Raw genomic sequence first — 24,591 nt, 5'->3', positions numbered from 1 at the left:
TTTAGAAACAATAGGAATCATGCCCTAGGCACGATTCTTGCTCTTTCCCTCTTTTTAAAAAGCTGCAGCCCGATATAGGGTTTTAAAAACCCTATCGGGTTACGGGTCCGACCCGGGTCTAAGGCTTTCCTTGCTTTTAAATTAACTTTTATTTTTTTTTTCGTTACCTACCCGCTACAGGGGACATGACTCGGGTCCGAACCCGGGACCCGGTGCATGTTCACCTGATTATTAGGGTCCACAAGTTTGGACCCGCAACCCATTGCGAAGTGGATCCATGGGATGGGTTCAAATGGATCCAACTATGGATCCCTTGCATATTCTTATAAATCTTTTTATTAATTTATTAAATTATATATATATATTTCAAATATGATATAATTTACGTATGGATCCTGGATCCGAAAGGTGGATCCCCGGCCCATAACACAAAAGTTTTTTTTTTTAAATCGTGGTTATTACACAACACAACATAAAAATATAAATGCCTCATATTGAAAAGAGAGAGAGCTCTCAAGAGTGAAGAATACAAGAGGGGTTCACCCCTATATATACAAAAAGAAAGAGAGTGAGGGGTGGCCTTAAAAGAAGAGCCACAGAGGGGGCTCCCCATGGAGTCGTTGGGAGCCCCCAATGGTCACAAATGTGACCGTTGGGGGCCCCATCGACTCAATGGTGGGGCCCCTTATGTGGGTGAAAAAACAAAATAAAAAAAGGAAAAAGAAAGTGCAAAAAATAAATACAAAAAAGGGGAAAATAACAAGTACCCCTATCGGGTACTTGTGAAATGACTAAAATACCCCTATTGGGTATATTAGACTATATATATATAAATATATATAGATTACATGTATTTTAACAACACCTATGTCCACATATCTAGTTTTGCAAGGCCTGCCATCGCTGACACTTCTTACCCATGTCCAACATTGACACCCGTGTCAATGTCTAGGTAAAATAGCATGCAGATGACAAATCGTGAGACTAAAATATTGATGATAAAAAGGAAAATTTCTTTACTTCTGATCTTTACTTGCATACCTACAGTTTGTAATGAAATCAAGCGAAAAGCAAGCCATAATGCGCATAAGCACAAGAACAAGTCCTACAAGGGACAATACATGCCAAAGGCAAAACAAAGCACCTAAGTGCATACAATAACTACAAAGAGCCTAAATGTGCACAAGCACAAGTCTACAAAGGGACAATACACAAATCAATCAATGGCAACTACATGAGATCATAAGAGACACCAAAGAGCATACACAAGAACACAAAAAACATAAAAATATTATAATCTTTATTGAGATAGAATACTTAGGAAAGTATTATACCTAATGGGACAAGAGGTCCCTATTTATATACAAACCATGGTTGCTAGTCGAGGAAGCGGGAGCGGGACGTGATATGGGAAGCGAGGCACTTTCCAAATTTCAGGAAGCGGGAAGCGTGGGACGACTTAGAAGCGAATCAGGAATTGTCTCGGAAGCGACCTAGGAAGTGAAAAAAGAGAAAAAATACAAATACAAATAAAAAAAAATGAAAAAAAGGGGAAGCTCATTTTCTAGCGCGTTTCGGAAGCGCGGCGTTTTGCGCTTCCCCACTTGCCTAGGCATTTCTGGTAACTCTGATACAAACAACTGGGCCAAGAGGACCAATATAACTGTTGGGAAAGACTTCAATAGCTAGAAATATAGTTGGAGATTTTCAATAGCTATATTGACTAAAAGACAAAACTGAATATTGTTGTTGGAGATTCCCAACAGCTATATTGACTAAAAAATAAAACTGTCATTTACAAGTGTAAATAACAGAATACAAAAAGGTCAGTTCTGCCCCTAAAGGGAAAAGTATATTACATGTACAAAATCACCATTCTGCCTCTAATGGGCAGAGCCTATTACATGTACAAAATTACCACAATACCCCTAAAGGGTATTACCTATTACAAAGAAAAAAAACAGTTTAAAATTATATAATATTTGCATATACATTCATATACGAATATATTGACTCATATGAATATATATATATATATATATATATATATATATATATATATATATATATATATATATATATATATATATATAGAGTCAATACATTTTAACTCTCCCTCTCAAACTTACGGTATGATTACAAAAAGTTTAAAAATACAAAACAAAGGGAAAAATCGAAGTCTTCATTGATAATCTTCACCAAATGCCTTCATCAACTATCTCCATCTTCATGATATGATGCATCAAAAAAATTTCTTTCTCAACCCATATCATCTTTAAGAACCTCCAAAGAGAACAAAACAAAGGTTCAAACTACACAAATGAAGATATCCTAACTAAATATATTTAAAAGAAAACATTTTAACACAATAGTTATATAGTTTCAAAGCAAGAATATATATATGGAGAGAGGATGGTTAAGTTTCATTACAAAACATAAAGGTACTATAAACTAAACATTTTTAAAAGCGAGTAAGATATGCACCTTAATCAATAATTATTATTTTTTAAATATTAGCAATAATTCAAGCAAGATACAATAGCCATTAAGATAGACACAAGGAATATATTTCAAAATCAATTTTTTAAGAATTTCTCGTTTAGACAATGATAAACATAAAAACAACATATTTTCTTAAAGAAACATAAATTCTGAACATAGTAGAATTTTGATCACTAAAGTTCAAAAGACAAACACATATTAGACATAAAATATCAATTAGATATAAATAATTTTGCAATAATGTCCTAAAGGCTTAGTTAAACATTTGAAATAAAGATATAATTCATTAATTATACTAAGCAAAACATGACAACATGTACATTAAATGTAAGAGCTCAAAGGATCTCACAAAAAGAGGAAGAATTAATTAAATTTATACAAAAAAAATGCAAGATAACCATCATGGAACAAATCTAAATATCCTCAACATATATATCCAACATGTAATTAAAGCATATTTAATGCACATAATAATGCATGATAACCCCAATAGGGTTCATGTACAAGAGGCAAAAGAATCACTCACACAACCCAAATATGTGTTGCACATAAACCACTAATGATCAAGAGGACGCACATAAAAACAAGAATTTTATTAAGGGGAGAATGCACACAAAATGCATGTAGAATTTTCAATGGATAACCATTTTCCATACAAGGACAAACATGCAGCAAAAAAGATTAGGAAATACATGAAAAGATTTTAAAAATCCCACATACAACAAATCATAACAAGAGAAATGATATTTGAAAATCTCAATAATACTTTGCTCACGACAAGCAATCACCTCTTTGACCTCTAACTTAACATCCTCAAAATTCAAGTGTATCAACACATAGGATAAGAAATCAAACACAAATGTCTGCAATAACCATACTAGTGATCATGCACTAGCAATATCGGCTATCTAAACTGACAATACATACCAGCTACAACCACAAGAGATGCACATATCTCACCTCCCAAATGGTTGTAAATTTTCATTCAATACTATCATCTACAATGGGTGCACATAACTCACCACAACCATGGTTGTAAAAACTGATAAAAAAAAATCTCTTATCCAACAAAAAGATTCACTCAAATAAGAGGAAAGAGTGAAAAAACAAGATAAGCAAAAATACTATAATGAAGACAAACTGATGCCAATAAGCAAGAAGATTTGAAAACATTATTCAAATCAAGGTAAAAGCAATAAATTTTGCAATATTATGAGAATTAATCCATAAGGACCAATATGACCACAAGCAAATAACAATTGAGACATCACTAACAAAGATCGATAATAGCATCCAATAAACAAAACAAAGGCTAAAAAAACAATTGAGTGATACAACTCACTGATAGAACCAAAGGTTAATCAACTGTCAGTCAGAGCTAAAACAAGTTCCAATATGGCACTCATAAATTGTCAATCTATACTGACAAGGAGATAGAGGTGCACACATAACTCACCCCAACAACTAACTTTGGCTCCACATCACCGAGGTGCACAAAACTCACCTCAAAAAGGCTGAATAATAATAATAATGGATGTATCGAATAGAAAAGTGATGGACTAAACCATAGCGAAAAGAAGGCAATAAGAAAAACCTCGAAAAACACTTTTAAAATGAGGTTATAAACAAGAGCTGATATGTCAATCATATGATTAAATGCAAACAAGTCGCTAAAAACCACATGAGGCCACATATAAGACACACAATAATATGTATCAAAAATTCAAAAAACATAAAGGCTTATAAGGAATGCAATGAAATGGTAATTCAAGAGGGAAATAGTCAATAGTGAAATAATCACAATGCCACTAAGGCAAGAAGATACAATAATTAAAATATTAATTTTATTAATTCTCACAAATCCACATTCAAGGCCACTAACGGCACAAACACATGCCTATAAGGCAGGATTACATAAGTCACTAAGGGTGAAAAAGCACACTTTAAACAAATATATATATATATATATTATTTCATTAGGCTCACAATAATGCACACAGAATGCATAAAAAGGACATTATAATATCCAAAGAACAATATGATCCTATATATCTAATGCATGTGAAGAATCAAGGAGCCTTCGATCATAAGCAAAGTCTACATAAAACCAAAAGTGGTCACTATGGACACACACGTCCCACAAAGGGGATACACTCAAAGAAGGCTCAAATAAAATAATATTTTATTGATCACTCAAATCATGCAAGAGGCATTATGCTTAAATTCACATGTAATGTAAAAACATGTAAGATAATATTTACTAAAGAGCCATAAAAACAATTAATAACACAGTCACAAGGCACAAATGCCACTAAGGTCTCCAAAGAGAACCCTCACAAAAATCTTTACAATAAATATTTTTATTAATGATTATGATGCACTAATCATGTAAGGCAAAAATCATTCAAGTGCAATGAATGCACTCACAATAAACACCTCCCAAGAGGCAAGAACACAAGCCATAAATGGTCACAAGAGAGCACACAGTACAACAACAACAACAACTACGCCTTCATCCCAAAACAATTGGGGTCAGCGATATGAACCAAAAAAGAAATTCATTTTGGGTCTTCCACATGAATCCTTTTCCTCCAATCATTTCTATCCAACGCCATGTCCTCGGTGAGGTTCAAAGCATTCATATCCTTTCCTATCATCTCCATCCAAGTCTTCCTAGGCCTACCCCGACCTCTTTTAACTAATATATTTTCCCATTTCTCCAACCTTCTAACTGGAGCATCATTAGGCCTTCGCCGAATATGTCCAAACCACCGTAAACGATTCTCTCGCATCTTATTTTCAATGGGTGCAACACCTACCTTCTTACGTATCTCTTCGTTCCGAATCTTATCTTTTATTGTATTTCCACACATCCATCTAAGCATCCGCATCTCAGCTACACTCATTTTTTGAATATGATGTCTCTTGGCAGCCCAACATTCCGTACCATATAGTAAAGCGGGTCTAATAGTCGTCCTATAAAACTTTCCCTTCAACCGCAATGGCATTCTACGATCGCACAGCACTCCAGTAGCACTTTTCCATTTCATCCACCCAACCTTTATCCTATGATTTACATCTCCATCAATTTCTCCATACTTTTGAATGATGGATCCCAAATATTTGAAATAATCATTCACCGGTATATCTTGCTCACCAAGCTTCACTACACTCCCATCACTACTTCGTTGCTTACTAAACCGACATTCCATATATTCAGTCTTACTCTTACTCAACTTAAAACCTCTAGCTTCCAATGTCTGTCTCCATAATTCTAACTTAGCATTAACCCTAGCTCTAGACTCATCAATCAAAACAATATCATCAGCAAACAACATACACCACGGTACATTTTCTTGAATTGATCTCGTAAGCTCATCCATCACTATCGCAAATAGGAAAGGGCTTAAAGCAGATCCTTGATGTAACCCAACCGTTATCGGAAAATTGGTTGTCACCCCTCCACAAGTGCGGACATTGGTTACTACTCCTTCATACATATCTTTAATTATACTAATGTACTTGAGAGAAACACCTTTCTTCATCATTGTCCACCAGAGAACGTCCCTAGGTACTCTATCGTATGCCTTCTCTAAATCAATAAAAACCATATGCAAATCTTTGTTCCTCTCTCTATATCTTTCAATAAGTTGTCTAAGAAGATGTATAGCTTCCATAGTTGATCTTCCAGGCATAAAACCAAATTGATTCTCCGATATCATGACAACCTTCCTCAACCTAGACTCAATCACCCTCTCCCAAAGTTTCATAGTATGACTCATGAGTTTTATACCACGATAGCACACAGTAACATAAATATTCTTGATAATTTTTTTAAACAAATCCAACATTAAATTTGAAAAACATTTAAAGGTTTTGCTTTAAAAATAACAAATAAATTTTCAAAGATAAGAAAAATGAGAGTTTTCTCATGCGTAATGCATGAGATGGATAACTCAAAAATAATCATATATATAAAGATTTAAGATACATACCGGGTCAAGATCTCCCTTGAATCCAAGCCATACATCGATCACGATTCCTTCACGAAGCACGAACTTGAACTAAAGAGTCCCAAGACCTAAAGAGGCAAAATACCAAGTATATTTTCTTGACTCTGATAGCATGTAATGAAATCAAGCGAAAAGCAAGCCATAATATGCATAAGCACAAGAACAAGTACTACAAGGGACAATACAAATGCCAAAGGCAAGACAAAACAAAACACCTAACTGTATACAATGACTACAAAGTGCCTAAATGTGCACAAGCACAAGTCCACAAAGGGACAATTCACAAGTCTATCAATGGCAAATACATGAGATCATAAGAGACACCAAAGAGCATACACAAAAGAACACAAAAAACATAAAAAATATAATAATCTTTATTGAGATAGAATGCTTAGGAAAGCATTATACCTAATAGGACAAAAGGTCCCTATTTATATACAAACAAGAGGGCCAAGATGACCCATATAACTGTTGGGAAAGGCTTCAACAGCTAGAAATATAGTTGTTGGAGATTTCCAATAGCTATATTCACTAAAAGACAAAACTAAATATAGGTGTTGGAGATTCCCAACATCGATATTGACTAAAAGACAAAACTGCCATTTACAAAAGTGTAAAGGACAGAATAAAAAAGGTCAGTTCTGCCCCTAAAGGGCAAAGTCTATTACATGTCCAGGATTACCATTCTGCCCCTAATGGGTGGAGCCTATTACATGTACAAAATTATCACAATACCCCTAAAGGGTATTACCTATTACAAAGGAAAGAAAAACAGTTTAAAATTATATAATATATGCATATACACTCATATACAATATATATATGTATATATATGTATACATATATATATATATATATGAATCAATATATTTTAACACATTTATCAGGTGAATGGACCGAATTTTAATTAAGCGAATGTACATTTTTTGGAAAACACTCTTTACACCCTGCTTTTTAAAAGTGGAAGTGATGCTGTAATGCACTTTGCAAAGCTAAGGTGAACACATTTTTCTTACTGATATCTCTTGTGCATTACCAATAACTTTTTTGAAAACTCAAGTGTCTCCCCTAATAATTCTTCTGTTTGTGGTGTTCACTTTAATTTTTAGGTGGTGATTTGGACACAAGATTGACAGACACTCTTTCCTTGGTATTGTTTCCCAATTACCATTTCTTTTTTATTTTCATCTTCACTAGGTAAAAGTAGTGATACTTTAAATGTAGATAATGAAAGTAGTGGTGCAATTATGTTACTTCTTGCTATGTTTCTATAATCCACGTGGTTGTAATTAACATTCTTGCACACAAGCAAATAGCCAAACCTAAAAGTTGCATTTATGGTTGAAAGCCTTCTTATATCATTTTAAAAAAGTTAAAATAACAAAACCCTCATGATATGGTTGGTCAGAAGGAGATGTACACAAGCCTAGGCAATACAACACAGAGACCTCAAGAAAGAAATATAAAATATAAAAATTCAATGGAACATTATTAGAATATTATCATGTAAGCTGTATCAAGTTAAATGAGTGACTAAGACATGGAATAGATGCATCATCACATTACTCAATCTATCATAAAATGTAAGTCATAGGAGTGCAAAATTGGACTTTGTGCCGATAGAGAAATAGATACATGATGGCATGCCTGTAAATTAGAAAAAAAAGACATGTACATCTTTGTTTCAGGCCTATTTACTTTTGATAATAGTCAATATAACTCTAGTTTGTCGCTGTTATTTTACCTATAACCCTTGTATCAGTTACCTCTTACAAACACTGAGGATACTTGTAGACCCCAACCCACGATCCAAATTCTATTTTTACTCTCCTCTTTTTCCAGTTTATATATATAGTAGGTGGTAGCCTATGTAGTCAAAAGCGCTAGGCGGTGCCTAGTCGGTAGACCCCTAAAAAGACTGGTCGAGGACTAGTCGGTACCCCAATTAAAATATAAAAAAATACACAAAATATACATAAAAATATGTTTAATTCTTTTACTAATAAGATGATTTTATTACATAAGTACAAAATTACACATGCTTTCACAAAATATATTAATATACATAACCAGAATATACATATAAATAATTGTACACACCAATATATATATATATATATATATATATTCAATTATTCATAACATATTCAGTATAATCAACAAAATATGCTTTCAACTTTTCACAAAAGCACAACAACACATACATATATAAATAACATATTACGTAATTCATAATACTAAACATGCTTTTAGGCTTTTATAGAAAAAGTCATCAGAAACAAAGTAACACACACATATATATAAAACATAATCAATTAAAATTAACTTTGCATGCTTTCAGTGTTTCACCGAAAAAATCCCAAAAGCAAAGTAGCACACACACACACACATATATATATATATATATATACATATAATAACTAAGCATGTTTTCATGATTTCACAAAACAAATCACACAAACACATGCACATATATATACAAAAAATAATAAAATATATATTAGAATAATAAATGATTAAACTACCTTCATGTCTAGGCAGAGACAGCCTAGTCGGCAAAATTGGTACCTTTTAAGTTACCTACCTAGGAATTGCAAAACCTAGGCATTTTACTTAAGCCTAGACCGATTAGGCGGACTAGTCGGTGCCTAGTTGGGGCTTTTGACTATATAGGTGATTGCTGCCTACCACTTTTCTGGCCTACTGCTAGCCTACCGGGCTTTTGAAGTTTTTTTGCATGTTTTCCTTAAATCTGACTGTACAGTTGTGTTCTACATTCTCGATTTTGTAGGAAACGACTCTTGGATTGTTCGATTCCAACACACAGGTAGGTTTTTATATGGTTTAGAAATCAACAGTCTAAGATTTTCGTAAATATTCAAGGCTTAAAAATCATGTTTTTATCGAAAAAACATGATTCAAGTGTCATTTTCTAGCAAATAGACCACGCTGAATACATCTACAGGATCAGATTTGCGAAAACAACCCAAAAGTACCTGTTCACTCGTGGTAGGCTGGCGGTAGGCAGCTACCACTTTTCCTATATATATAGTGATGGGAACATGCTAAATGTTTTTTGGGGAATTTTTTGTTTTATTTTTAAATTCTGACTGTACAGATGTGATCTCTGTACTTGATTTTATAGGGATATCAGCTCATGGAGCGTTCGATTCTGACACAGTGTTGGGTTTTATAATGTTTGAAAGATCAACGGTCCAAAATCTTTGTAAATTTTTGAGGTGTGGTTTCCTAGTAAATCAACCATGTTGAACACATCTATGGGGTCGGAACCACAAAAAACACCAGAAAATCTGAAAAACCCATTTGGCGTGTTTCATTTAGCATATTTCATTTAACATGTTCCCATTACTCTATATGTGTGTATGTCTGTCTGTATGTATGCATATATACCAAAGCCTGTCATGAATGCGGCATATGTGAAATATTTAATAGATCCACACAAAGGAAAAGAAGTAATTGGCTATAAACAGTATGATACTGTTTATGTTCTTATGTATATTTTTCATACCTTGCCTCTTGTAAGGGGCATGTTCTCTGCCTTGGGTTGAGCACCTTTAGAAGCCAAACTTCTTGTACATCTTACTTTAAATAATGCACTGTGATGTTGTTTTCCTCTTTGTTTTCGTATTGGTTAATGTAATTCATTTAATTGATTAGCTCTGAAAGCACCAAAGGATTGTTGGTAAGTTGTCTGCAGTCTGGAATCCTGGATGATCAGTGGTGCTCCTCTATACTGGTAAAATTGATGGAGGATTTCATTGATATAAAATACTGTCACTTCAGACATTGGCTCACAGCTCATCAAAAATGCTTTTGCTTGGACGATGCAGTACTCAACCATTTTTTCCTTAAAACTTTCTCAAATTTTCACGTCTTATAGCATAATCTCTCCTTGCAGATTTCACTATCTCTGAAAATGGTTCAAGGCAGGACTAGTTATGGGAGACAACTTGTTCTTCTCATTGCGCTTGACATTGCTCAAAGCATTGTAAGGAGTTAATCAAATAGGACAACTCTATTTTATATGAATGTGTGTGTGTGTATGTGTGTCTGTGCTTATTGAGTTTCAACTTGATCTTCAAATTCATTGAAAAGCTATTGCATACAACTGCTCTCTGTGTTCCTAGCGTCATTGGTTCCAAGCATGCATGTAGTTGCTAAGAGTTAGTGATCAAGAATCTGGTCAAAGATTGATATGCAAACTGAATATTGAAAAAGTTCAAACAATGATAGTAGAGTATCCATCGGATCTAGATATTCCAATATTTGCATGGGTTCAATGGTAAAATGGAGTCTACATGAACATCTGCGTTGTTCTACATGATTTTTGTTATAAGTCAAACACCCATTGGATTGAAGAACAATGCCTTAGTTCCTATCTATAAATATATTTCTATAATTACTATGATGTTATGGGCAATACCATGCAGTTGGAGGGAATAATGGAGATTAGGAAGAGAGCCAGTGGTTCTAAGAATAAATATGAAGTGATGTTAGAAGTGTCAAGCATGAGTCAATTTCTTGTTTTAGTTAAATGATGGATTGAGAAGAAAAATCATCATGGCTGATGTTGATCTGGGTTAAAACTTATAAGGAATCCAGGCAAAACCAAGCTGGTTGACATTAATGAAAGACATATCAGCTATGTCACATGGGTGCGGGTGTGGGTGCGACGCGGGTGCGGCGCAATTTTAAAATTTTTGGTGTAATGCCCCAAAATTTTTAACCCAAATTTAAGAGGATTTTTTTTTTCTTTTATAACAGCGTAAACAAGAAATAATATAGGATTAAGCATTTCGAGACATTACGGTGGAGAGAAAACCCAACACATTTATTTCCTTCCATTTATCAAGGAATAATGACATCAGAGTTTTAAAAACATAAAATGAACTCAACCATCCCTGGAACAATAAATCCAAAAATCTCAATCCGATGCCTCATCCCGCAGCCGCTCATAAACCCTAGTCTTTACCTGAAAAATAGTAAATTGATTGGAATTAGACTACCACGTCTAAGTAGGAAAACTATGACTCTTAATGCAGGTACATCATGAGTCTAGTATGTGATGTGGGTGTCAAGTGTAAATCTTTAGTATATACAATAGCACGTAAAGCAACAACAATAATCAACAGTCATATACATGAGCAGGTAAACAATTATGTAATAACAATAACTGAACAGGTAAGGCATAGTATGCAACATGAATAAGCAAGTGAGGTAGGCGATGCAACAGCAATAACAATAACATGCATAACTTTCATGTAATAGTTCAATCACCTCGTATTGACCCATTTCAGGATTTCAGATCATTACAATATAAAACATGCTGAAAAATATGCAAATGTCTCTTTAATGACTCCATCACAGTGATACCTAACTGTTCTAATTGATGTTTTTTCTTTTCTTATCCCGCGGGTACACACGGGCCGAGGCAACCATCACAGAAGAGAACGTTCGGGGGTATATTATTCAAAGTTGTTTTATTAACCCGAACATTCTAACTGAGACTGAAATCCCATGGGAGCGGTCAGTGACCGAGAGAACCTCCCAAAGGCCAAAACCAAAATAGGATGCATCCCTAACTTCTGCAGAAGAACAAAGATCTACCACCTAGGACATATTGGTAGTCCGGGTCCCCCCAACTCCGAGGACTGGGGACCATCGAGTCACTTTAGCTCGAAACAGTTAAACACATGTCCCCGGAGTTTTGTACCACTTACCCTCTCCAAGGTAAGCCCGAATCTGAGTGGGTTAATCTTTTCATTTAATTATGTTCCCGAAGTATGGGGTTTTTCCCCAACTTCCTTCTACTATCATAGCAGTAGAATTCCCAACCTTAGTCATTTTACCAAGGTGTATAAACCAGTCCCAATCCTTTGTCATATTGATTGCATAACCCACCCAAAGTGCTCTGGTGCCTTTAAACCAGTCAAGCACGAATGCCCTGGTGCCTTTAAACCAGTCGGACAACAATATTATATTTTCATTTTCATGTGGATTCACATCATAACTTCGATGGTCTATGCATGACCCTCAATACACTGGCTTGACATTCATATGCCCACCACAAACCGACCCATAGGTTCGGTTACCAGATCATCATTCCTCATCATTATTATTTATTTATTTATTCTTCAATTGCAAATTGCCACAACGTACCATTAGGTTTTGACTTGTGACATCCCAACACAGGGTGGCATGTATTAAAAACTCTGCCAACAAGCAAAAACATTGTCGGTGTCCTTTATTGAGCATGCAGGGTAATCTTAGAAATTTGGTAATACAACTATATACATTTTTCCAAACACCTTCTCATTTGAACATTCCACAAGATATACAGCTTAGTTGGCATTTGATACTTTCAGCAAATATGTAGTGTTAGGCAATAGTATTTCAGAAAAATATACAGTTTAACAAGCATATGAACATTGGAAAATAAACATCTTCATGGTTATTTGAACCTTCTAGATGATATACACTTAATGGCATTTTGCTTATTTTAAGAAATATGCAATTTAACATGCTAAATTATGCAGCTTAGTATATAAAATTGAATATCATTTTACCATGCCACTCAATAAGCATTTGAGCATTAGTGTAATATACAGTTTCACGTAACAGTGAATAACAACCTAATATGCAGTTAAGTTTGCATTGAATATTAACTGGATATGCAACTTTGTACGAAATTTAACATACACTTACTATGCCGTTACATAGGCATTGAGCATCTAACTAATATGCAGCTTCATATGGACCCGAGCATCCACCTATAAGCATCTAAGTTGGAATTTGCATATCAACTGAATATACATGTAAATGTTAACTTAAATTTCAACTTATCATGAATCCAACTAGATTCTATGTATAATCCACCTATAAGCATCTAAATAGGAATTTGCATATCCACTGAATAGGCATGTAAATGTTAACTTAAATTTCAACTTAACATGAATCCAACTAGATTCTATGTATACTTGCTTCCAAGATTTCTCCCACAACAGATTACCAGGTATGTATATTCAGAAATAGCAATTGTTTCAATCCGTTTTCAAACAATTTTAACGATCCCATAAAATAAGCATGTGGATTCCTAATCCTATCACATGATGTTGTGAACCTAAAGATTTCATTTAACAGAGATCACCGATATCACATACAGGGCTAGTCAATCTAAATTTTTCAGAATCCTATGATGAAACAACAACATAGATTAACATTGATCCTCCTTTGAGATCCAATAATAGTTTAGCTAGTATGACCATTTTACAGGAACCAACAATTAAGATAAGTCTACATTTTCAGAGCCACACTTAGCACACATATATCAAAGAACTTATTGTGGTTTAATTACACAAAAAAAAGGCAACAACATTCTGAGCTATAATGACATTTAAGTAGAAATATTGCACCACTATGGTTCATCTGAATTGCAGCAAATTATACATCGAACTAATTAGCAACGAATAACCACAATATGTCCCACTGGTAATCATTCCAAAGTAAATTCCCTTTTATTAGCAGAATTCAGTATGCAGAGGTATATATAAATATATATATCTATATTTGAATATCGCAGACAAGCTATGCAAATGACTAATCCCTTCTTCTTCTTCTTCTTTTTCACAACATAAAGTATAATATAATAACCAATGATTTTTCTGTCAGGAGCAATCTGTATAAGTTACTATGTATAGAACAATGCCAGTTCAACCCCTAATATTAATAGCAACACTCTCCCCTACCCTATTAGAACTAAGACAATACCATGACCGAATTTCCCTGTTAAGCATACATATTAGTAAATGGTAGAGCTAACCTGCATCCAAAGCTAGAGCATGTAAAGGTTGAATCTACAAGGCATATAGTGATACAAACTGGTCATGCTCACAGGTAACAACATTTAAACAGAAAAATGATATCAAACGTACAATGCAATTATACCCAATCAAATTCAAAGGACTGGGGTTTCAACACAGATTACCACATACCAAAACACATGATTAATCTAAACCTAGCAATGATTTAATACATGGTGACATCTATCATACTATTGATTTACACATAAAATCTCAACATGGAAGGCATTAGCCCGATTGAACCCCTCTTTCTGATATCCGAAATCCCCAACTCAATCGATTTGGGATTTTCAGCACCATAAACCTGAAATCCTCTTTTTCCTGTTAGGGATTTTGGCCACCCACACAGCATGCTCGAACTATGATATACCAAACAAGGAACACACAGCAAATCCTACCTGTTCCAGCGTTTCTCCTCGAAGATGCCATGGATGGAGGTGTTGCCGACCACCCCTACATGACCGAACACCGTCAATACCCAAAAGAAAAATTTCAGAAATCCTACAGCAGGAATAGAAAACTCCCCTTTTTTTTTTCTTCTTTGACAGACTTACAAAACCCCCAAATCAACGATTTGGGGTTTCGGTTTGGGGCTCACCGTGAAATCCCGAACAACAACTCGATTTCCCCAGAATTAAATCCATGCCAGACACTCTATCTCTTTACTATTGAAACTCCAAAATCCCCAAATCGGAGATTCTGGAATTTCGGTAGCTTAAACCCTAAATCCCCAAAATTTCTTGTCAGATTTGGGATTTACTGCACTCGTAAATCTATTCACTGCCCCCGCTCCCCATACTCGACCCACATAATACCCAAAAGAAGAAGAAAACAGGAAAACCTACCTGTTCCGACGACGAGGAGGTGGCTGTCGCAGTCAGGGAGATCGCCGGCATCGGTTGCTCCTGCTGGCGAGTTCGGGTCGAGAGGGACAGTGAGACAGTGAGGAGAAAGAAGAGGCGAGTGGGAGGAAGAGAGGTGTGGGAGGTAGAGAGGAGCGAGAGAGATGGAAGAGAGGTGTGGGAGGGGAGTAATTAAGGAGGATGGCCCGAAACGGAAGGAAGCAGTTACCTTCCTCCCTTCGCTTGGCGGCTACGCACCCAGAATCCTTTACTTAACGTGTTTAGGGTTCAAAATGAACCCTAACACGATTTATCGTTTTTTTTGTTTTTGTTTTTCACTTACCTCTTTACACAGGCATGGCCCCGGGTCCGAGTCCGCGACCCTGGATCCAGACGCAGTATGGATCCACGTCAGCTCTCCGGAGTGGATCCGAAGATCGGACCCAAATAGATCCAATTACAGATCCACATGATATGTTTATTTTATGATACATACATATCTATTTGTACAGTTATATATATATATATGGTTCCTTTATGGATCCTTTTAATAAATCTGGATCCAGGAATCTGAAGTTTTAATTATATGATTTGGAACTATGGATCCAAATGAGTTCTTATGGATCCAACTAAATATACATTGATCCTTACGGTTTCCATACAAGGATCCAGATTAATATTGAAGTTCCGACGAAGATCCAAATGAAATGTTATGGATCCGAACATCGCCTAGGCAATACTAATCCCACTAAAGTGTTGTAGACCCAATATAGAAATTTTACCATTAAAATTTTGATTTAAACTTCAAGGATCCAATCCCTTTGACCAAAATCTATCATTAAATATTCAATTTAAGGTTCGTGGTCCGATATCTAAGATCCGAATGGAATATCGGAGTTCTAAACAGGATATTTGGGATCCAACAATGAAGATCCAAATAGGTCATCCAAGATCCAATTACGAATAAATAATTAAAACAATAAAATATTCGTGTATCACCTTAATGACTTAAAAATCTAAATTTATTTATCTGATAAAAATTGTGGGTATTACATTTGGACACGGGGACTCGGCTATATATATATATATATATATATATATATTATTTTTTTAAAAAGTGCACATACACAACATAGTCTGTGATTGTGTCTGTGATTGTGCACAGTCACAGTTATTATTATTATTTTTTACTTTAAAAAAGTGCAGACACAACACAGTCTGTGACTGCAACACAGTCCACTGTGCACAGCACTATGCACTGTGCATTGTGACTGTGCACTGTGACTCTTTTTATATATATATTTTTTTAAATAAAAATATAAAAAATTGTTTTTTTAGGGACAAATGGACATTTTTGGACTCGGTCAAAGTTGACCGAGTCCAAAATGTGGACGGACTCGGACTCGACTCGTTGACCGAGTCCGACTCAGTGTTGACAGAGTCCAGGCCGAGTCCGAAGCTGCACCCGTGTCGGGGCGTGTCGACTCGGGTGCGGCACCTCCCTAGCCGAGTCCGTGGGACTTAGCATATCAGACATGTATATGGGAATTATCCAAAATATACATGTGAAGGCTGAAGCCAATATTAGAACTTTGTAATCAGTTTTGTTGTTTATGGCACACAACCCCAATTCTTTCAGGTTTGATGCTATTGTTTTTTGAAGTATTTAAATATGAAAATGTTGCCTCTCAAAAGTTTCCTTTTATTGGACTGAACTTTATGATGTAGTGACATATATGAACCACTTTATTATTTTTCTTCTTTAGTATCCTTATTGAAATCCTAATCTAGTTTTATCTTGTATCTATGTTTAGGGGCTCTGAAGACTCCTCACTAGGATCCTAGGGTTCATTTTGAATCCCATCTTCTTAATCAATTCGAGTTTGAATACTGTATTTCATAATAAACTACAAGATCCTGTATTTTATGATTATCATTAGTAGGATAGTTGTTGGATGAAATGGAGATGAGCTACTGGCTCGTTATGCTTCAGTGGGGTTTTAATGTTTATTACATGATATTGCAATTAAACTTGCAATATTTGTTGTCAATGTATTGGCCATAAAAAAGGGTAAGAAGAAGAGAGATGTCATTGTGATTTATATGTTAAGATGGATGCTTGGAGGAACAAATGATATAATCATGTCTTAGTACATCAAAGGAAGTTCAGGGATGGCACCAATAAAAGGTCTACTTAAGGGAACATCATTCTTATATCATTCACACATTATTTTTAAGTGAGATTTATTCAAATTCACATAGAAGGGGTCCTCATTGATGGCCTTTCTTTTCCAATCTTTCAGAAGAGATTAAGAAATAAGTATGCTTTTTGGCCAGAAATATTTTTTGAGATGATTTTGGCAGGATTGTAAAGGAAAGCTTTTGCAGTTTATGGAATATTTTCATGAAATAGGAGACTGTTGGAGATTAACAAATCTTTCTTGATCCTTATTCCAATGAAGTTGAAGGCAGAGGGCATATCTCATTTTAGAGTCGTAGACCTATCTCACTCATGTAAACTTTATATAACTTTGTGGTGAAGGCATTGTTTAAGTTTAAGGGTTGGTGATGAAGGATTTAATTTTCGACGTGTGTTCATTTGTGGCAAAACATTGTTTATAATGGAGGTGATGAAGGATCTAATTTTGCCACTGAATGTGTGTTCATATTTGGGAGGCAGACCCATAATCATAGGGTGATTGCTAATGAAGCAATCCAACCAACTTATGCAAAAAAGATGCCAATATTCATACTGAAGGTGGACCTACAAGAGGCATTCAATTTGATTAGTTGGAATGAAGGGGCTCTAGGACTGGATGGATAGGGTGGATCAAGCAGCTGAGTTCAATAGCCTCAATTTCTTTCAATATCAACACACATTGTAGGCTAATCGTTCTCACTACCTGGGGTTTGAGGCAAGGTTGTTGATTGTCACCTCTACTATTCAAATTTCAACTACAAGTCTCTCTCTCTCTCTCTCTTACATGTACACACATGAAGAGGGTTGTCTCAACATGGTTCCTCTATGGTTTGAAGTTTATTGGTAGTTCACCTATGACTTGCTGTCACTTGCAGATGATATCCTTTGTCTCTGAGGAAGCTACTCCAACTCAAATGAGGTTTAGTTGGTTGATCATGAAGTATTTGTTGTAGTTTCATGACTAGGCATCAATTAGGTGAAATTTGGCCTGTTAATTTTTTATTCATGGAAACAAGGGTGGAAACAAAAAGAACTCAGATCAGATGCTATACCGTACGTATCTTGATCGATCACTAATATAGCATGGTATTCATCACTGTTCCCTTGTAACAATCAACAGGCTAATGACAATGATGTCAGGAAGCACCCTTAGGTGGTCCACTGGTAGCAATGGTAGATGGTGGTGATGCCATGTAATTGATGGATGCTGATATGGCATATTGTTTCATCCTAGATTAAAACTGGAAATCGTCTGTGGATGTAATATAGATAATGTACCAATAAATTAGTTAGGTGTATCTCAATGGCCAGATGATGACAGACAATGTCCCCCTTATAAAACGTGTTTGCAAAGTGTGTCTTCTTACCTTATGCCCATTTTTTACATACCAAAGAAGACAGATTGAAGTGCTTTCTGCTGGAAAGTTAATAGGAATACATGAGCTAGTAGTTTAGTATCATGAGAGATGGTCGCCATGCCACTAATTTTGGGGGTTCTGGGCATTATAAGAATTGGAAAAATGGACAACTCTTTTTCACAAATGGTGGTGGATGGTGAACTAGTTTACTTAACGGAAATAGGGAATTACACAGTGGGCATATAATTGGGAAATCCTTGTGTAACTGGTGGTCTGGTTGAGGCATTTGGAAGGTTTGATGCACCCCCTTCACTATTCTTTGACGTATTTTCTTTCCAAGCAGGAAAGTGAGTCAATTCTTGTCTTCTTCAGCAGCAGCCAACACAGTCTCGATGTTAAGAGTCACATCCATGGCTCGACTTTGTCTTCATTCCCTCGTGTGTCTGGAACCAGATCTCTTGCATGAGATTTTTTGTTTTTGGCTCGCAATAAAGTGTTGTCCTGATCGGGCAACTAGTAGTTCTATCTATCTACCTCTCCAGGCCCAATATCTTGAGTACCAATGATGATTACCACATCTGCTGATATGTGATGTTTAATCGAGTCCTTGTGAATGGGCAGAGCTAGGTGCTCTTATTTTACGACGACAGGGACAATTGCTTCCATTTAATGACTAGAAAGTTGTAACGACCCCAACTCATATCGCTTGAAAATGCGGATTTTTTTTTTAAACTATTGCGGAAATCCTCCCAGAAACCCGGGGTCTTTACAGTTCCACTCCCAATTGGATAAAACAACTAATCACAATAAAACTTACAATTATCATCCATACCGAACCAAACCTTTATTGAATAATAAGCGATAAGTCTCGAGATAATTGCATAAATGAAATTCAGAATGCATAGAGAATCAAAAGTAAAAGAAAAATAAAGAAGACTGAGCCTCACTATCCCTCGGTGAACTGTCTAGTAAAAACGTAACACCCGTAGCTCTCTCAGAAGCTAGTCGCTTCACTAGTCACCTGCGGCTGTGAAAAACCACAAATAGAGGGTGTCAGAAATTCGAAGAATTCTGCGTACAAATTCCTCTAATGAAATAAATTAGCATAAAGAACACAGATAAGATTCTATGCAATAATTCAGAGGAATACAGTTATGACAATTACATCATTCAATTAAGCATTTATTGTAACGACCCCAACTCATACCCTTTGAAAATGCGTTTTTTTTAAAACCATTACAGAAGTCTTCTCAGAAATTCGAGGCCTTTACAGTTCCATTCCCAATTGGATAAAACAACGAACCACAATAGAGCTTACACTTATCATTTCAACCCATAACAACTCATTATCTATTAATCATGAAGGAAAGAGTATCTAACAATAATTGCAAAAGACATATCATAGTTATTTTAATGACATAAAAGTAAATAAAGAAAAAGATTGAGTAACGATGCCCCTCTATGAATTGTCCAACAAAAGTTTGACACTCGTAACTCTACCAGAAGCTAGTCATTTCACTGATCTTCTGCGGCTGCGAAAACCTTAAAAAGAGTGTGTCAGAAATCCAAAGAATTCTGCGTATGAATCTCTATAATGAAATAAATGAGCATAAAAAATACAGATAAGATTTCATGCAATAATTCAGACAAATGCAATTATGACAATTACATAATTCAAGTAAGCATTCATGCAACATAAAACATTTATTAAGCATGAAAGAACATTAATCAATAAAAGGGATCACAATTTAAGTAAGCAAGACATTTAACATAGGAAACCGATTATACATTCACCAACATTTAACAATTAAGAGAATAAGTAAATATGCATGATTTAATGCATAGCAGGAATATGCATGATTTATGTGCAATGCATGAACACTTTATTATCTTTCCTTAAACTTTTTCTTTTTATATGCATGCCCTATTAAATGCATACAATTTAAGTTCTTTTTTTATTTACCATTGCCCGCGGATACACCAAACGGGTAAAATCTCCGAGGTCAAGTTAGGTTTTCAGGGTAGCTTAGCACATAATTTGTGTTTTATTACTGGGTTTCAAACTTAGTCCTCGACCGAAACAACCTTTGAAATATTAGACCACTTATCTAATGTCGGGGACACCTGGGACCACCCATCCACAAGTGTCATTTTTCTTGGCATACCAAAACAACAGTTGTGTCTAACACACCACTCCTAGGCAAAGTGACAGATTCTCCCTAAAACCGTAGCCAGGAGAAGAACCTCAATATCGGTCACACAGCAAAATAAGCCCATAGCACATATGGTTTCACCTTGCTTTGGTCATTTTTTACATTTGTAGTAAGGATTGTGGACTGTCCATTAGGGACAAATCTGACTTTTTATGTTTTCTTTATTTTTGCCATTTGCTTTTGTAGTAAGGGCTTTTTGGTCAACGACTATATGGGGCTCCCTTTGCCCCTTTTGAGTTGTATATAAAGGGACCTCTTGTCCCTATTTTTGTTAATGCTTTTCTAAGCATTCTAACTCAATAAATGATCTATTTATTTTTTATGTTTGTGTTCTTTTGTGTATGCCCATATGTGGCTTTTGTGATCTTTTGTATTTGCCATTGATTGACTTGTGTATTGTTCACGCCCATTGAAGACATAACATCTATTGTATTCTCTAAGCTAGATGGTGCAATGTCGAGTAATCCAGCAAAAGAAGAGGATATAAAAGAATAGGTTGCCCCCAAATCAATTATGACACGATCAAGATGGTCAACGACTACGATAATACCTTCGATCAGGTCAGGCTGATCATTCTGCTCCTTGGCTATAGCAGCGTACAACCGCCCATTCGTCTTCCTCTACGCCTACTGCTGCTGAGGTCTCTGTTGTTGGCTGCTCTGAGCTACATGCTTGTTCGGGAATTATGGGGCAAGAGAGGACAAAAACCATCTGGATGACTCTTGTTACATCTCTTACATACATGTTCTGCCTTCCCCTGCTACTGCCTCTGCTGAGGACGACCATGGTGGTTCCCCTGCTGGGTCTTCTGCTTATTGCTTTGTGCCCTATGCGTCTTGTTGCCCGCAGGTGGGTTCTTCCAAACCTCACCATTGCCATTACCACCCTTCTTCGACTGCTCTTCCTTGAATCGCTCCCACTCATTCAGGTGATGAATTTATGAGTAAATTTTACATTAAGAGTACCCCTTTACGATTGATCTCGTTACAACAACGCAATCATATCAACAACACAACAACAACAACAACTACGCCTTCATCCCAAAACAATTGGGGTCGGCGATATGAACCAAAAAAGAAAATCATTCTGGGTCTTCCACATGAATCCTTCTCCTCCAATCATTTCTATCCAATGCCATGTCCTCAGTGAGGTTCAAAGCATTCATATCCTTTCCTATCATCTCCATCCATGTCTTCCTAGGCCTACCCCAACCTCTTTTAACTAATATATTTTCCCATTTCTCCATTCTTTTAACTGGAGCATCATTAGGCCTTCGCCGATCATGTCCAAACCACCGTAAATGATTCTCTCTCATCTTATTTTCAATGGGTGCAACGCCTACCTTCTTACGTATCTCCTCGTTTCGAATCTTATCTTTTATTGTATTTCCACACATCCATCTAAGCATACGCATCTCAGCTACACTCATTTTTTTAATATGATGTCTCTTGGCAGCCCAACATTCCGAACTTTCCCTTCAACTGCAATGGCATTCTACGATCGCACAACACTCCAGTTGCACTTTTATATTTCATCCACCCAACCTTTATCCTATGATTTACATCTCCATCAATTTCTTCATACTTTTGAATGATAGATCCCAAATATTTCAATCATCTACCGATATTTCTTGCTCACCAAGCTTCACTACACTCTCATCACTACTTCGTTGCTTACTAAACCGACATTCCATATATTCTGTTTTACTCTTACTCAACTTAAAACCTCTTGCTTCCAATGTCTGTCTCCATAATTCTAACTTAGCATTAACCCCAGCTCTAGACTCATCAATCAAAACAATATCATCAGCAAACAACATACATCACAACACATTTTCTTGAATTGATTTCGTAAGCTCATCCATCACTATAGCAAATAGGAAAGGGCTTAAAGCATATCCTTGATGTAACCCAACCGTTATAGGAAAAATGGTTGTCACCCCTTCACAAGTGCGGACATTGGTTACTACTCCTTCATACATATCTTTAATTATACTAATGTACTTGAGAGAAACACCTTTCTTCATCGTTGTCTACCAAAGAACGTCCCTAGGTACTCTATCGTATGCCTTCTCCAAATCAATAAAAACCATATGCAAATCTTTGTTCCTCTCTCTATTTCTCTCAATAAGTTGTCTAAGAAGATGTATAGCTTCCATAGTTGATCTTCCAGGCATAAAACCAAATTGATTCTCCGATATCATGACAACCTTCCTCAACCTAGACTCAATCACCTTCTCCCAAAGTTTCATAGTATGACTCATGAGTTTTATACCACGATAGTTTGTGCAATCTTGTATATCACCCTTATTCTTATATAGAGGCACCAAAGTACTCTTCCTTCACTTATTAGGCATCTTATTTGTCCGCCAAATCTTGTTAAAAAGATTTGTCAACCATTCTAAAACTTTCTCTCCCAAGCATTTCCAAGCCTCGATAGGTATACTATCTGGGCCAACTGCCCTTCTTGATTTCATTTTCTTTAAAGCCTCTGCAATTTCTTTCTTTTGAATCTTGCGCATGAAGTCACGATTCATCTCATGAAAAGGAATAGAGAAGTCTCCAAGATCCTGAGCATGACTTCCATTAAATAGCTTATCAAAATAATCTTTCCATCTCTCCCTAATCTCCTCATCTTTGACTAAAACCCTTTGCGTTTCATCTTTGGTACGTCTAACCATACCTAGATCCCTCGATTTCCTAGCTCTCATCTTTGCAAGCCTATAAATATCCTTCTCGCCCTCTTTGGTATCCAACTTGTCATAAATTTCCTTATATACCTTATCCCTCTCGTTTCGAACTACTTGTTTAGCTTCCTTCTTTGCTATCATATACTTCTCCAAATTCTCATTATCACAACTCTTACTTAGATTTCTATTGTAATGAAGAGGGGCGGAAGCACCAATAGAGCAAAAGCACTCTTTAAGAGTGACCACAAGAGTTAAGAACACGAACACTAAAAGTGTATACACAAAACTCACGAAAGTAGAAAATGACTTAAAGTCATAAGTTGAATATTATTGAAGAAAGAAAGAGGAGGGTGAAAACCTAATACCTTTACAAGTGTAAGCCTCCTCTATTTATAGAGGAGGAGAGCCTAAAGGGGGACCATAAAGGGGGCTCCCTTCTAGTTGTTGGGAGCCCCAACGGTCATAAATATGATCGTTGGGGCCCCAACGACTAGATAGGTGGGGCCCCTTATGGTCCTTCAAAAGTAAAACTAAGAAATAAAAAAAGAAAAAGAAAAAGGGGAAAAAGAAAGAAAAAAAGAAAAATGCAAAAAGGAAAAAGTACATGGTGATTTACCAAAACACCCCTATCGGGTTTTTGGTTGTACAGAAAAAGAAAAAGAAATATATTATGTATATATACATATATATACTTATATATATATATATATATGTATATATATATATATATAAGTATATGTATATATATATTTATATATACATAATTTAACATGCCTCCTCAAACTTTACGGGGAGAAGACCAAAAGTTTGCTAAGAAGAAACATAAATCGTGGAGTTGGGAGCGCTTTGGTGTAGAAGTCAGCCAATTGATATTCTGAAGTAACATATGACAAT

At 35.8% G+C, this 24,591-nt stretch overlaps 1 protein-coding gene across 2 annotated transcripts in view; it reads left to right on the top strand.

The window, feature by feature from the left end:
• The window catches only part of LOC149836361 (uncharacterized), a 204,503-nt gene that overhangs the window by 113,059 nt on the left and 66,853 nt on the right, over positions 1-24,591 (top strand). For both annotated transcript variants that reach the window (XM_090009158.1, XM_090009159.1), the window contains 2 exons: positions 7,625-7,665; positions 10,435-10,524. In XM_090009158.1, the coding sequence (XP_089865284.1) occupies positions 7,625-7,665; positions 10,435-10,524 (131 nt within the window). The remainder of the gene's footprint in view (positions 1-7,624; positions 7,666-10,434; positions 10,525-24,591) is intronic.

This window comes from Nuphar pumila, chromosome 6, assembly GCF_984573655.1.
Source record: "Nuphar pumila chromosome 6, dmNupPumi1.hap1.1, whole genome shotgun sequence".
Classification (NCBI taxonomy): Eukaryota; Viridiplantae; Streptophyta; class Magnoliopsida; order Nymphaeales; family Nymphaeaceae; genus Nuphar; species Nuphar pumila.
Note: the sequence above shows the minus strand (reverse complement) of the source record. Positions and strands in the feature narration are given on the sequence as shown.